This window comes from Antrostomus carolinensis, unplaced genomic scaffold (assembly GCF_000700745.2).
Source record: "Antrostomus carolinensis isolate BGI_N321 unplaced genomic scaffold, ASM70074v2 scaffold16940, whole genome shotgun sequence".
Taxonomy (NCBI): domain Eukaryota; kingdom Metazoa; phylum Chordata; class Aves; order Caprimulgiformes; family Caprimulgidae; genus Antrostomus; species Antrostomus carolinensis.
The window spans coordinates 10254-24233 of record NW_010286678.1 but is presented as its reverse complement, the minus strand read 5'-3'; the positions used below and the strand labels follow the sequence as shown (position 1 = coordinate 24233).

The window sequence follows — 13980 nt, the reverse complement described above, 5'->3', positions numbered from 1 at the left end:
CTTTCCACTACATTCCTCATGAAAGCATGAATATTTCATTAGCTGTGCACATTCATCTGTACTTGAGTATTTTCGTGCTGAGAGCAGAAACTTGACGTTTCTTGTGCAGCAGCGAGCCTGTTCATTGCTGTGGATTGACATGTGTTGTAGAGGAATCAAACTGCACGGTCAGAAGCTCCCAACTTGTCCCTGCGGGCAGTGTGGAGGCTGTTTATGACCATTCTGCTCAGGATGTGGCCCCACAGGGGCGTTCACAATGAGTTGTGCCTCATATATTCATTGTATGCTCTCCTCAAGGTTTGATGTTGCCTACCAGTCAGCATTCCTGAAGGTGATTTAATTGGCATGACCATGGTATTAGCCTTATCCCAGATGGGAAGCTAAGTAATGATTTATTATTTTTTTTTAATTGACAACCATGAAATCAAAAATAACCCTTCCTCTTCTCAGAACAACATAAAAACCTTTCAAGTCCAGTGAGGGAATTAGATGAATTACACAACTTTATGCCAGTCTCTTCTCATCCCAATGTTTTAGGCTGCACACTACAGCATGGTGATTTCCAAACTGGAGTAATAGGTGGTGAGCTTTTGATTATGTATATAGGGAGGAGATAAAAGTATAAGTAAACATAACGAAACATATATAGGTACAACTATATATATCTAAAGTTAGTATAACAAAATAATTTACATTAATTTCTTTTTGGTGTGCCTCATTTTTTTAGCCATTTATCATGGAAAAAAGCCCCAAAATTGCCTTTTCCAGCCTGAAGGCACAACTTGTCATGAAATAAGTCTAGAAAAGAAAATTAAGACTGCATCAAATCACAAAACCCATGTTCCTAATTGTTAAACAACCTAAGAGAGAGTTTTACCTGAGCAAGAAAACAAGGTTTGGTCCATTTTAGCTGTGTGGTTTTGTTACCAGTGTGTCAAAATGAGGATTATTTCCACCCATCTCTGAAGGCTGCTGTTGGTGTGAGACCTTTGAGCAGCTTGGAGACCTTAGCCCAGCGCTAACCCTGACACCCAAAGGGCAGTGGGAGACAGTGGGACCCACTCTGAAACTGCACAGCCCCCTTGAAATCACTGGGATTTAACAGCTACAGCTGAGGAGGAAGTTGGTCTCACTATATGTAAATAAACTGACAGACTGATTTTAAAAAGTGTTATCTACCTTGAACTTTTTCTGAACGTAAGGTCTTTTTAAGGTCCTTCCATCTCAGATCACAGCCGCTGCTGCGGTGCTGCAGAGCCTGGATGTCTTTTTGTGCTGTGTTATGTTTTCTCTGGAGACTGTCTTCTTCTGCTTTATTGCCCTGGTTGCTGAAAGGACAGAGCCTGCCTGATAGTTTGGAGCAAAGCTGCTCATCAGAATGGTGTTTGGTGTCAAAGTGACAAGCTGGAACACAGACTCCACGTCACTCTTGTCGATTTTGCCTTCTGGATTTGAGGAGTTTGAGGGGGAGACAACTGATCTATTTGTGGCAGCGGAGCGTATGCCTGCGGAATGACATTCTTGCTGGAGAGACACTGATCAGAAGAAAGAGCCCGCTGCCCTCCTGAACCTTGAGTGTAAGCAAGACATTGCGTGTGAAATGGTGACATTTCTGTGGGTTTCGGGCAAGCCAGATTCAGTGTGATGAAACTCCCTGGCTGACAGAGCCACACAGGCATGGCAACAGGCAAAGCAGCTTCCAACCCATCCCACATTTCTTCTTTGTTGGTGTTTGTTTGGACTTACCTGCTATTAAGGACACTGTGATGGAAATCAGGTTGGGATCAGTCCTGAAGTCCATGCTAGTGGGTGGCACAGATTCCCCTACCCAGGGGGTCCATCAGGGAGTGGGTTCACCCAGCTGTTCAAGGACTTCCAAGCAAGGCCAAGGCTTGACGCTGTAATTCAGATACCTTGTGGTACAATTTACTCATAAATACTGAAAACTGCTTTTGTTTCTAGTCTTTATGTGTGGGTGTTTGCATGTATCTTTTTGTGGTGGGTTGGAAAACCAGTAAGAAACAAGACCAGAGAAGAAGATGAAAGTGTATTTCCATGTGAAGGGGCTGTGAGGCAGCTCCGTCTCCACCATCGCTTGTGGCCTGGAAGGCACTGTGTGGGCAGGAGTATGGTGGTCTGTACAGGGTCTCTGTGGGATCATACTCAGATGTGAGTGTGGAAGGGCTGGTGTGTTGACCTCCAGAGAATGCTGACAGCAGATGTGAGAAGTGGACATGTGTCATCAGATCAGTAGATCAATCCACTGGAGGGGGCTGCAGGTCCCAAGGAAGCTGCTGTGGTGTGGAGGTGACAGGAATGTGTTCCTGTGACTCACAAAGTGGAGTCTTGTCCTAAGGGAGAGCCTGGTTTCTTGGGCTTTGATCTTCTAGGTCTTTTGGTGATGTACATGAATCTACTGTGCTTGATTCTCTAGTTGAGGAGAGCAGATTGTACTTACACCAGCTGAGGATTTATCCCTAAATTATACTGAAGAATAAAATCAAAGGCTGAAAATTTCATGAGCTGGTTGTTACTTGAGCTGTGTTCACTTGCTCCCTACCTTGCAGCTGGCTTCTGTGAGATTTGGGTTTGCCTGGAACCGTTCAGGAGCTGTCTTTAGGTGGCTGCACATTTGCTCTGTCCTGGATGAATTCAACATGTTGCTCTGATCCTCACTGGGGGATGAGGATGATGCAGCACAATCCTTGTGTTCTCCTGCTTGTGGGCTGGAGCTGGTTCAGTCTCTAACCCAGAACTGATGTCCCATGGAAAGGGACAAGAGGGGTAATGAAGCCTTTAGTCAATATGGTGAGACATGGGAATGCCTGGCGGGGCTGGTCCACCTGAGTGATCTCTGAAAATGAGGCATTTTTAGCCTGGCTTTGGGATTAATTTGCCCTGTTACTGTGACATCAACTGGCCAAGGATCTAATTTACATTTTGAATGTTTTATTGAATGCAGCAGGAAGAGAAACTCTCTGCAGTAAACTTGCTGCAGACTTTAAATCCAGTTGCTATACAGTAAATATTTTTCTCCTCTCTTCTAGTTCACCTGCATTTTCAGATCAAGATGCTCTGCAAAGGAATGGTAAGGCTTTTTATTTATTTATTTATTTATTTTTCAGTGGGCTGAATAGCTGGATACTGGCTCTCTTTTAGTGTGACTGTAAAAGATCTTCATTCCCAGATGCTGCTTCTGTTTGCATTAGTGACTCTTCTGTCAAATGTGTTGTTAAAGAGTATTCCTCTTTAAAAAGTACCCTTTAAAGGATTTGCCTGATTAAAATAATCATTTACTGACTGCCTCTGAGATACAGTGAGAATGTGGGAGAAAGAACTATTAATTTCTTTTTAAAATTTTTATTAATTTTTAACCAAACAAAAACAGAGTTAAATGTTTGAAGGATGGAGCTGTGAGAGTGTCCACAAAATGATCTGCCATCTGTGAAACTTCACTCTCCTGGCAAGCAGTCAGGCCGTCAGGTTATTTGTCACAGCTTCCCATCTCTTGCCAGTGCAGGGAAAGAAATTCCCACCCACAGTTACACACTTTTGCTGTGCAATTCAACACACACCCGTTGACAACAGAGTTTGCTGTATGAAGAAAGAAGCAGCTTCCGTTAAGTGTATTTGGCCTGAATAAATATATGTATTTGGGCTGAATCCTGTCATTTTTGGGGACTGGAGTTTCTCCCAGTAAAGGTGGCAAGATGTTAAATAAAAGAAGAGGGACCTTGTTGTAGCTTGACTAAGACAAACTAGAAACTAGGATGTTTTGAAGGCAGTATTTACATCAAGCCAAATATTTTCCAAAACAAAATCAGATATTCTGAAATACACATTTTGTGCAGGGATAATTATTGTTTGCAGAAGAAGATGGAAGTTTATGCTTTTATAAATGATTGGGTGTTTTCTCTGTAGGCTAGTAACATGCTTTCTTCTGCAGGTCGACGTTATGATGGTGGTGTGAAACCAAGATTTGATGAAAATGAAGTAGCTATTACGCAGGTAATGTTCGAAGGAACTGGATCTGTGACATTTTTTCATAGCACATTGAGATATTTATGTTTGCATTATTGAATTAAATAATATATTGTTTACAAGAAATAGCCAACAAAATGGTCTAAATCATTATGGAGTGATACTGATTCACCACGGGCTGTACAAGATATCTTCTGCTTTTCTGAGAAGTGAGGTGAGACTTCAGTTGCCGTTGCTGGTGCTGACTGGCAGTGGGTTTGGGCACAGGGTCTTACTGAAAGAAGCAAATCCTATCATCCATATTCATGCCATTTGGCTGCTGCAGCCAGTGTTTTGCTTGTGTCACTTGGTACTAAATGAATAGCTGAAGCAAAACTGCTGGTTGTTTAATTTCAGTGGGAGTTTTTCCTGTGTTCAGCCTGTAGGTCTTGTAAAAAACTGAGCATAAAAGGCTTCCTTATCAAAAACCCTGCAAAAGATGCAATCTCATATAAATAACCTGTTGATTAAATCTCTCTCATCTGTATTTCTGAGGAGACAGCCTTATCATTTACACAAAGGACAGTCATAGTCCACTTTTCTTGCTGGCTGTTGCATCACGTTTTCTGACCATGATCTTGCCTTACTTGCAGCTTGTTACTGTGAGTACTTACTAATTTTAATCCTAAAGCAATCTTGTGCTGTGTGTAAGGTCAAGTATCAAAAGGGGTCTTTCAGGGTCTGAGCTGGGAGACGTGATTTGCTAATCTAAACAGAAAAAAAAAATCTCTCTTTAAGCCAAGACAAAGCTTTGGAGCTTAACTGTGTCCCTTCTGGAGCTTGGTAAGATGCCCTTTATGATGGGGACTCAAAATACCTCTCTTGTTTGTACACAATTTGAACTTGCTTAGTCATATGACATGCAAAATAGTCATGCAGACATTGTATACGTTATGATATTCAGGTAGGACATATGTGTAGATGGAAAAAAGTTGGTGTCTGGAAATTTCAGTTTGAAATACGGGAATGACAGTTAAAAATTTAACTGAATTGAAGTTCTTTCTGAGCCCTGACTCACTGTCTGAAATTATATTGCCTGACAGCCAAATTGTCCTCCTTTTGCTATGGAATTTGACTTAGAAGGGATAGCATTTTTCTAATGTCTACAGATGACATGGAAGCTGCAGTCTCCATGTTTTAATCTTGTGAACAACTGATTTTGTAAAGGCAGGGATCTGTACTTGAGCCATCCTGTTCTGCAGCAGGCATTCATCCCTTTTAAAGCTGTCAGGAGCCAGACTGTCTGCAGGTGGATGTAGACTTGGACATTTCTTTCACCTAAACAGCTACCTAGTGTGCTTTCAGCATGGTAATCTGTGTTGTTGGCCCAAGCTGAGTCCTCTTTAGTGTGTTGGAGTAATTCTTATGAGTGTCCCAGAGAGCCTTCTGCTGGGGTGAACACCTTGTGGTTCTAGCTTTGATTCAATTTTTTATATTACTCAACTCTATGATGAGATGGGAGCATGCTAAGAATGTGGTTTGCCCCAGTGATACTACCGTAGTAGAATAAATACACCTTATATTGGCTCTCTGTCCAGTTGTGCTGAAGCTAGGGGTCTGTATGGTGCCATTCCCATGGTGGGAAGGGGTTAGTCAGAGATTTCTCTGCTTCCTTAGTTTGATTTCTCTGTTTCCTTACGTCAGTACTGCTTCAGAACTGGCTCCACAGATGCTCTCCAGTGCTGGCCTTATTTATTCTAGTAGGATTGAGAGTTACTCCTGAAATGTTCATCTTCTGAAACTGATCTTTTATGTGGTCAATCAGGTTGTCAGCTACAACTTGAGCAGGGAAGGAGAGTGGGAAAGAGCAACCTGGAGGCCATTCACCCAGAGCCACTACAGCCCTCTCAACGTCACGGTTAATGGCATTCCCTGCATTCTCTTCTGGGCCAAGAGGATCATGATTAAATTTGCAAACCACTCACAGCTGGATTTGACTGAGAAGACATTTGGTGTCCATGCAACGGTGGATGTTGGAGATTCAAACTGCAGTGAAGATAATGCAATGTAAGGTGGCATTCTACTCTGCCAGTGGAACTAGATGACAAGTCTAGTAAATACATACCGGAGGAAAGAGACCTTGTATTATGTGGTGTAGAGCCCCAGGGGCAAGCTCCTTCCTACAATGGCCTGATGTTGCAGGCAGCAGGGCAGCATGGGTTATATACTTTCAGACTAGTCTTTCATCTCTTGCAGTGGTGTAGTCAATCCTTGTGGCCAGACAGTTTTGCTTTTAGTGAGGCTGAAACTGTTGATCTCTTTAGTCTCCAGCTGTTTTTACATAGCTGCTTGCGAGGTTGAATAGGGGATCCTATGCTGAATATGGAGGCTTTGGGGCTGGCCATGCATTACTACTTATCCCTTAGAATCCCAGACTGGTTTGGGTTGGAAGGGACCTTAAAGCTCATCCAGTTCCAACCCCCCTGCCATCAGCAGGGACACCCTTGGGGGCTGCAGAACTGGACACAGTACTCCAGGTGGGACCTTAGGAGAACAAAGTAGAGGGGAAGAATCAAGGTCCTCCAGTCCAACCCCCCTGCAGTGACAGGGACATCTCCAACCAGATCAGGTTGCTCACAGCCCCGTCCAACCTGACCTGGAATGTTTCCAGGGATGGGGCTTCTACCACCTCTCTGACCAACCTGGGCCACTGTCTCACCACCCTCAGTGTAACCAGCTTCTTCCTTCTCTCTGCTCTCAATCTCCCCTCTTGGAGTTTAAAACCTCCCCCTTGTCCTGCTGCTCCTGTCCCCAGGTCCTTCTCCACAGGGCTGCTCTCCATCCCTTCATCCCCCTGGCTCCCTGGCTGCACGAGAGCTTCCTCACCCTACTCTGTCATGGCCCCAGGTCCCTTCCATGCCCAGGTAGACCAGGTTGCTCAAAGCCTCATCCAGCCTGGCCTTGAACACTTCCAGGGAGGGGGCATCCACAGCTTCTCTGGGCAACCTGGGCCAGTGTCTGACCACCCCACAGCAGAGAATTTCTTCCTAATATCTAATCTAAACCTCCCCTCTTTCAGTTTAAAGCCATTTCCCCTTGTTCTATCATTAACTGCCCTTATAGAAAGTCCCTCCCTTCACAGGATGTTTGTCAGCAGTAGTTTAAACCATTGGTACAAGATGCAGATGTGTGTTTAGAAACAGTTACAGGTAGCCCCAAGTCCTCAGGGTGTGATCTGTGAGTTGCTGAAGCTGAAGAGTGAATTCACTACATATTTGCATGTGACCTGAAGAGTTTCTGAAAACCTGAACTCTGCATCCTAGTCTGTCATTAATTCCTTCAGCATGAACAGCACAATGCTTTGCTCCTGCAAAACCTGTGTGAGAGCTATATATTAACCTAACTGGATCTAAAATCCTCCAATCCCATGGCTATACGAGGAAGGCATGTAGGTTTTTTTTGTTTATTTCATTTCTCATGTACCTTACCACTTCTCTCCCTCCGTGTAGTGTGCTGACTGGCTTCATGTCTAATACCAGGCCATTGATTCCACTGTGGTAGGCAAGAGTCTAAAAATTAGGAGGTGGATACCTAACTGGGCATGTGCCAAACATGAGCATTGAGTCTACCACATAAGTGGAGTTTAAATCTTTAATGACACACAACAATAAAAAAAACCATGACCAAACCCAGCAGTTTCATTTAGCTCCTGTACTACATTTCCCCTGTATGTCTAAAGATGTTTCCACAAAAATTTGGTCTTACCTCTTTCAGATTATACATCTGTGAAGGTTAACCCAAGGTGCAGAGAAATGTTAGTGAAGTTACAAGAAAACTAGAAGTATAATTGAAAAAGAAGCTAGGTTTTCTGCCTGTAGTATCAGAGTATTCAACAAGGGAATCTGAATTTCATGTCATCAGCATGTGAACTAATCCAGCACTATGTTTTGACAGGCAGAGGTGGAGAATGGAATAATATTATTTTAAAAATAAAAAGTAATAACATTCCTTCTTCTCTTCTGGTCTGCAATTCAGAAATAATCTTAGTCTTATTAGTAATGATTGTAACCTAATAGAAAATATACTCATGCAAAAGTAAGGATTTCAAAACACCAAGTGTAGTTTTATAGTTGTTTATAAGTTCGTATAGTTTCTGAAAAATCAGAAAGAGAGTGCAGTGGTGGACTGCAAACTCCTTCTGGAGCTGCTGTTTGGAGACTGTTAGATTTGAGCAGACTGTTCTGTCTGCCTGTCTGTCACAGGCAGCCACTACTTCTGTAGTCTGATTACAGTAGTGGATGCTTCATTCTGTAAATACAGAGTTATAATAAATTGGGACTTGTCTTGGCTGTGGCTGGGGGGGAGATAATTCTCTTGTGTTTTGGATTTGTGGCTAAAACAGTGTTGATCACACACCAGTGTTTTGGCTGTTGCTGAGCAGTGCTTGCACAGCATCCAGGCTTTCTCTGTCACTCTGCCCCTGCAGCCAGTAGGTTTTAAGTTGGCAAGAGGCTGGGAGTGGACAATGCCTGAACTGCTGACCCAAGCTGGCTGAAGTTGTGTTTGCTGCCATATAACATCATGCTCAGCAATAAAAACTGGGGTAGAGGAAGAAGAAGTGAGTAGGAGTTGTGTCTTCCAGGGTGGCTGTTGCTCAGAGATTTGCTGTGCATCGATTTGCTCGTGGGAGATGGTCAGTGATTGCCCTTGCAAAACTTTGGTCTCTTATTTTTCCTCTTTCCTTCACGTATTCAACTCTATCTTGACCTATGAGTTCTCTTTCTTTTGCCCTTCCTGTTCTCTCCTCTGTCCTGCTGTGGGGTGGAGGGAGCAGAGTGAGTGAGCAGCTGCGTGGGTCTTAGCTGCTGGGCAGGGTTGTATATCCTGCTTGATGCATTGTGTTGGAAGATGGTTGGGAATTTATAGAACACATGATTCATTAAAAAAGCTGTGGGAAGAGTCAGGAAGCAGAACTACTCTACAGCATACCCTTGACATATCTTTTTATCAATGCTTCACCATAACTGAGGTTTGATCTCAAAATCTGTGGGTCTAATGCCATCTTATCTGCCATGTCTTCTGATCTGTCTCTTTATTTCTCCCATAGTTTTCAGAGTAGCCTCAAAATAGGGACACGGCTGCTAAAGGCAGGCAGGACCTTGATGCTTAGTTTGAAGTTGAAGCTAGCATGTTTTTGCTGGGGTCAAGAGATATACTGTGACTACTGAGCCTTTTCTCCTCCGTTCTGTGGAGAGAGAGGGGGAAGTGCTGCCCCTTCCTGAGTGTTATGCTTTCTTGCACGTTCTGTACTTTGCTTATTTGGGATGCACTGCACAATACTAGTCCCACTGACTCCTGCCCTTTGAATGTGCCTAACCAAGAAAAACCTGAATTATTCTGAGCTCTCGCTAGGAGGGATTTGTCAGGACATTTGACAGATTGCATGAACAGATCTGTGGCATCTCTGCTAGATTCCAAGTATCAAGTCATTAGAAACTGTATTTTTCAAGTATCCATTCATTCATTGCCACTGATAGCATCTAAGTACTGATCGAGTCCTTGCATGTAGAAATCAGGCTGTATGGATAAGAAAGCGGATTATCTGGGCTCGTGAGTCAGGGTTAGACTCAGTGTAATTGCCAGATACAAGTCTTGGGTTAGATTTTCAGTCAACCTGCATTTGGCTGTAGTAGAAAAGAAAGGAAAAAACTGGCTTGGATGTTGCTCTGTAATCTCAGGTTTAAGGACTGACCTAAATTATCCCAGTTGGTGGCTGAGTGCTTACATGATGCATTGCCCAGTTTTTCTCATCCCAGAAAAGTCCCTTAAACTTCTCCCTTCTCCAACCTTCTTTGTTAAAACAATAATCTGTTGTGGCTTTAGTCCAGCTTTCAAGCTGGTTTATACTGTCTCATCAAGGCAAAGTAGCTGGAGCCAGGGAAAAAATAGGCAAAAAGACACTGAACACATGCATTTGCTAGACAAATATAATAATCCAACCTATAGGAGGATTTTTTTTATGCACTAGCTTCTGGATCAGGCCCATGAGAAGTAGTCCAGATCTCATATCAAATCATAGGGCTATCTGGGTTTTAAAATATATTTTATTCAGCTTTAGGTTCATAAGTCTTTCAGATGCTGCATGGTTTCACTATGTTTTGTCTCTAACTTAGTCTGAAAATATTATGTCAACATTGAGAATCTATTATGCAGGTTTTAAGAGGCAAAATATTATTGTTAAGCCAAAAAAAGTATGCCACTCAATCATGCAGCGCTACAATGCATTAATTCCAGAGATGGTAGAAGGATGGTAGAGTATGCATTAGTTTACAATTAACCTGCTCTTTCACTTTAGTATTCAGGTTCCCATGCTCACTGCAGATAAGTTTTGTAGAGCTGCTTCACAGTCAGTGTATTTATGTTATTCTAATGATGCACATGTGTGAAATTTGAACTCAAACGTCATCTGTGTTTGTTATGCTCTAATATCTAAAAAATGAGAGTAATGTGGCAGTTTGCCCTTTCTAATGACATATAGAAGTGATTCATGACTGAGATGTCATGGCTTGAGAAGGAGAACACAGATAAAATTAACCTCATTGTCAACCCATGTTGGAAGCAGTGGGATTGAAGTATGTTGAAAGTTGAGCATGCAGTTTTTTTTCTTTCTGGATAGTCTAGACCTCCTTCCAATTAACAGCTGAACTACTGGATTTCACTGGAGGATAATTTAATCATTCCAGTTTCTTTTTTCTACTGACTTCAAAGGTGTACTGAGCAAAAGGCTCCATGTATAACTGTGCTTAATCTTTTGTGTTGCTTTTTTCACTTTAAGATTTCTGAAGTTTTTACCTAGCCTGATGTTACTTGCTTTTTGGCCTAGGCTTTCTCTGAAGTTTGGTGACATCGGCAATCTAAAGGGACTTGTTATTAGGTAAGTTTATATGATAAAGAAAATATTAGATGTTTAAAGAAAAGATAAAGATGATAAAGAAAATAGTGCATGTTAATACCCATTGTTATGCAGTTGATTGTGCAGTTTGTTTTGGGAAAATTTATATAAGCAAAAATAATGTAGAACTGTTTATTGTATAATCAAGACACCTGCATTTAATAGGTCTGTTGTTTTACAGACAAGGTCTGTCTTGTTTTATTAAGGCATTTCTTCTTCGATGTTGACTTTTCTATTAATGAGAAAAGTTTGGGTCATCTCTCTTGAATAGAATCTTCCTGTGCCTGAGATTTTTGCTAAACCTTGCTAATTAGCCACATTTTTGTGTGGTAATTTTTCCACAAGAACTGGTAGTGTGGGCAGCTCAGGCATCAGACTGACACCTACTTCATGTTTGCTTCTTGGAAATCATAAAAAACAACACTTCTTGATAAATAGTTTTCCGTGTCTTGGATGGAAGTACGATTCCAATGTTGCATATAGACTTTTCTCATTAATTTAGAAAATATCCCTTGCATTTCTTCTCACTGTGTGGGAAAGGAGCAACATCCTCCAGCTGCAGCAGTGAAGAAACTCAAATAACTTTGCAGACTCAGTAGAAGGAGATAGAGCTCCCACTGATATAAATGGGTAAAACTCTGATAGTACCAATGTGTCTTGTTCAACGTGTGCATTTATTAGTTACAACTCTTAGTTAGACTTGGTTTCTTACCCATCCTTCTTCCCATACAATATTTTCAGATTGTTATTAACAACCACCTATTACCAGCTGTCTGTTCGGAACTGGTTCAGTTTACACAGACTGCAACTTCTTTACAACCACTCCATACAAGCGACGTTTAATGCAACCAGAATATACGCACCGTCAAGTTACTCCTACCACTGTGAACATGTGAGCAGCTTGCAGAGATATGATGCACTCCTCATACCCAGCTCTGCAAATGATCTTTCAAAGCTTTGGGAAGTCACTTTTATTGATTTCCAGGTAATGTCATGGAATTAAGCTGAATGGATCCCGTAGGTAGACTGATGGGAAATTTTGTGCTTCACTGCCAAGAAAGTGCAGTAATCTTCCATGTACAGTTTACAGGATCTCCATGTAACTTGAAATAGAAATGAAGACTTAAATTATTATACTTATCTTCCTGTCAAAGGCACTGAAAGATATACAGAAAGATATATAGAAAATCCATATGGATTTTCTGTAGTCTCTTGATTAGGTTTCCCTTTAGCTTGGGGAGTGAATTTAACTTTCAGTGTTATGTCTCTCTGAGCTGGGCTCTTAAACTTGGCGTCAATAACAGCATCAGTCACCAAGTATGGGATTTATCTCACTTAACTTTTGATGCCTAGTGATTTTAACCTTGCACCATGACTATAATCACTCCAGCCTGCCTGTAAAGCCAGTGGATAATTCCCCTGACTCATTTTATAAGTCCTTATTTTAGGATGAGATTAATAATCTTCTGCAAGTGCCTATTTTTTCTGTGTTTGCCAATGAGGGAGCACAAGATAACTGGGCTAGGATTTCTTGCTTTTAGATACCAAAGTCATAGGACATGAATAGCTGAAAAAGGGGATTAAGGGGGAAAGCTGATCCCCCTTTTTTCACCATATGATAAATGCTTATGGACCGATTTAGTGGAGCAGACAGTCAATTCCCTGAATACCAGTGTGGTAATCTTCATGTTAGAAATGAAGCCACAAGTAAGAATTACTGGTATTGGCCATGGTTGAACACAACTTCATGTAGTCTAGCTGATTTGCTGCCACATACTTGGATCTGGTGAGAAAAATCTGATATTAGGGTAGGCAATTGAGAAAATTTCCTTTATTGTCATGTTGAAGTTTATGCAGTTTGAAACAGAGACTCTGGAGATGCTCAACAAATGATGCTGGAAAGGCATCGTTAACTTGACAGGTACCACACTTATATTTAAATATTACTGGGCTATCAAGAGTGATCATAGAAGATTTTGTTTAAAGCACCACTACAAATCCTTTGGGCAGCAGAGTCAAGAGGATTAGGTGGTTTCTAGAAGACTGACCTGGATAAACTCTGAGCATTAACTGCAGCTGGCACTGGTAGATAGAATTTTGCCATAAGCATATATTAAATTAAAAATTCTTACTGGCATCAGGAGCAAATTCATGAAGTTGTTTGTAAACAAGACAGCAAATACTTTATTTAATATGAGCCCTTTTGTTCTCTTTGTAGATTCAAGGTTTTAACATTCAAGAAGGACATTTTGCCTATGCAAAAGACTGTGCATCCTTCTTCTCTCCAGCAATACTTATGGGATTGGTTATGTCGCTGATTCTGCTGCTGGTTCTTGCCTATGCTCTTCATATGTTGATCCACCTGAAATCTCTTGACAGACACTATGAATGCAAAGCTTCTCCTACCTATTTTGCACAGGTGAAAGACAATGACATAGGTGATGAGAAAGAGCCACTAAGAAGCAATGGGAATGAGTCCTATGAACTTAGAAACCAGCAGTTCTGTAAAATCTATATTTAGCAGTATGCCTCTGTCTGAGTGAAACAAGGGCTATTGTATTCTGCTGGCACTGCCTGTAGTTTGTGCAGATATTTCACTAACTGATGAAGGGAAAAGTAGGTAACAGACCTTTTTGCCAGTTACCGCCTGTTATTTACTGATAACCATCTCAAAGATGCCTTGGGAAACAAGAGGAGAGAAAACAATTCCATTGTGAGTAAGAAATTTCATGTGATGGGAGTTTATTCCTCTAGTATAAAACCAAAATGCATATCTTTTCAGCCAGCTTACCAAGTCCTGAAGAGGGAATCAGTATTGGAGCCTTTGAAATTAAATAAAGATACAAAAAATTGCAAAACAAATAAATAAAGAAATCTCTTTTCTTATTCTTTCAGAAGGCGAGATTTTTCCTGATTTTATGTTTACTTCACCCACTGCTCCGTGTCCTGACAAAATAGCATCCATTCCTTTCTCAGTATATGTTTTCCTTTTATTTTCCAAATTACATCCTCTCCTCTTTGTCCTCATAAACTCCTTTTCTTCCTTTGGAGTTTTCAGCGCCATATAA

At 41.4% G+C, this 13980-nt stretch overlaps 1 protein-coding gene across 1 annotated transcript in view; it reads left to right on the top strand.

The window, feature by feature from the left end:
• The window catches only part of LOC104531975 (V-type proton ATPase subunit S1-like protein), a 16748-nt gene extending 2987 nt beyond the window's left edge, over nt 1-13761 (top strand). Inside the window, exons 2-7 of the mRNA XM_029087230.1 lie at nt 3048-3088; nt 3947-4008; nt 5786-6027; nt 10844-10894; nt 11654-11897; nt 13131-13761. Coding sequence (XP_028943063.1) covers nt 3048-3088; nt 3947-4008; nt 5786-6027; nt 10844-10894; nt 11654-11897; nt 13131-13433 — 943 coding nt within the window. The 3' untranslated portion in view covers nt 13434-13761. The remainder of the gene's footprint in view (nt 1-3047; nt 3089-3946; nt 4009-5785; nt 6028-10843; nt 10895-11653; nt 11898-13130) is intronic.
• Nucleotides 13762-13980: the final 219 nt, after the last annotated feature.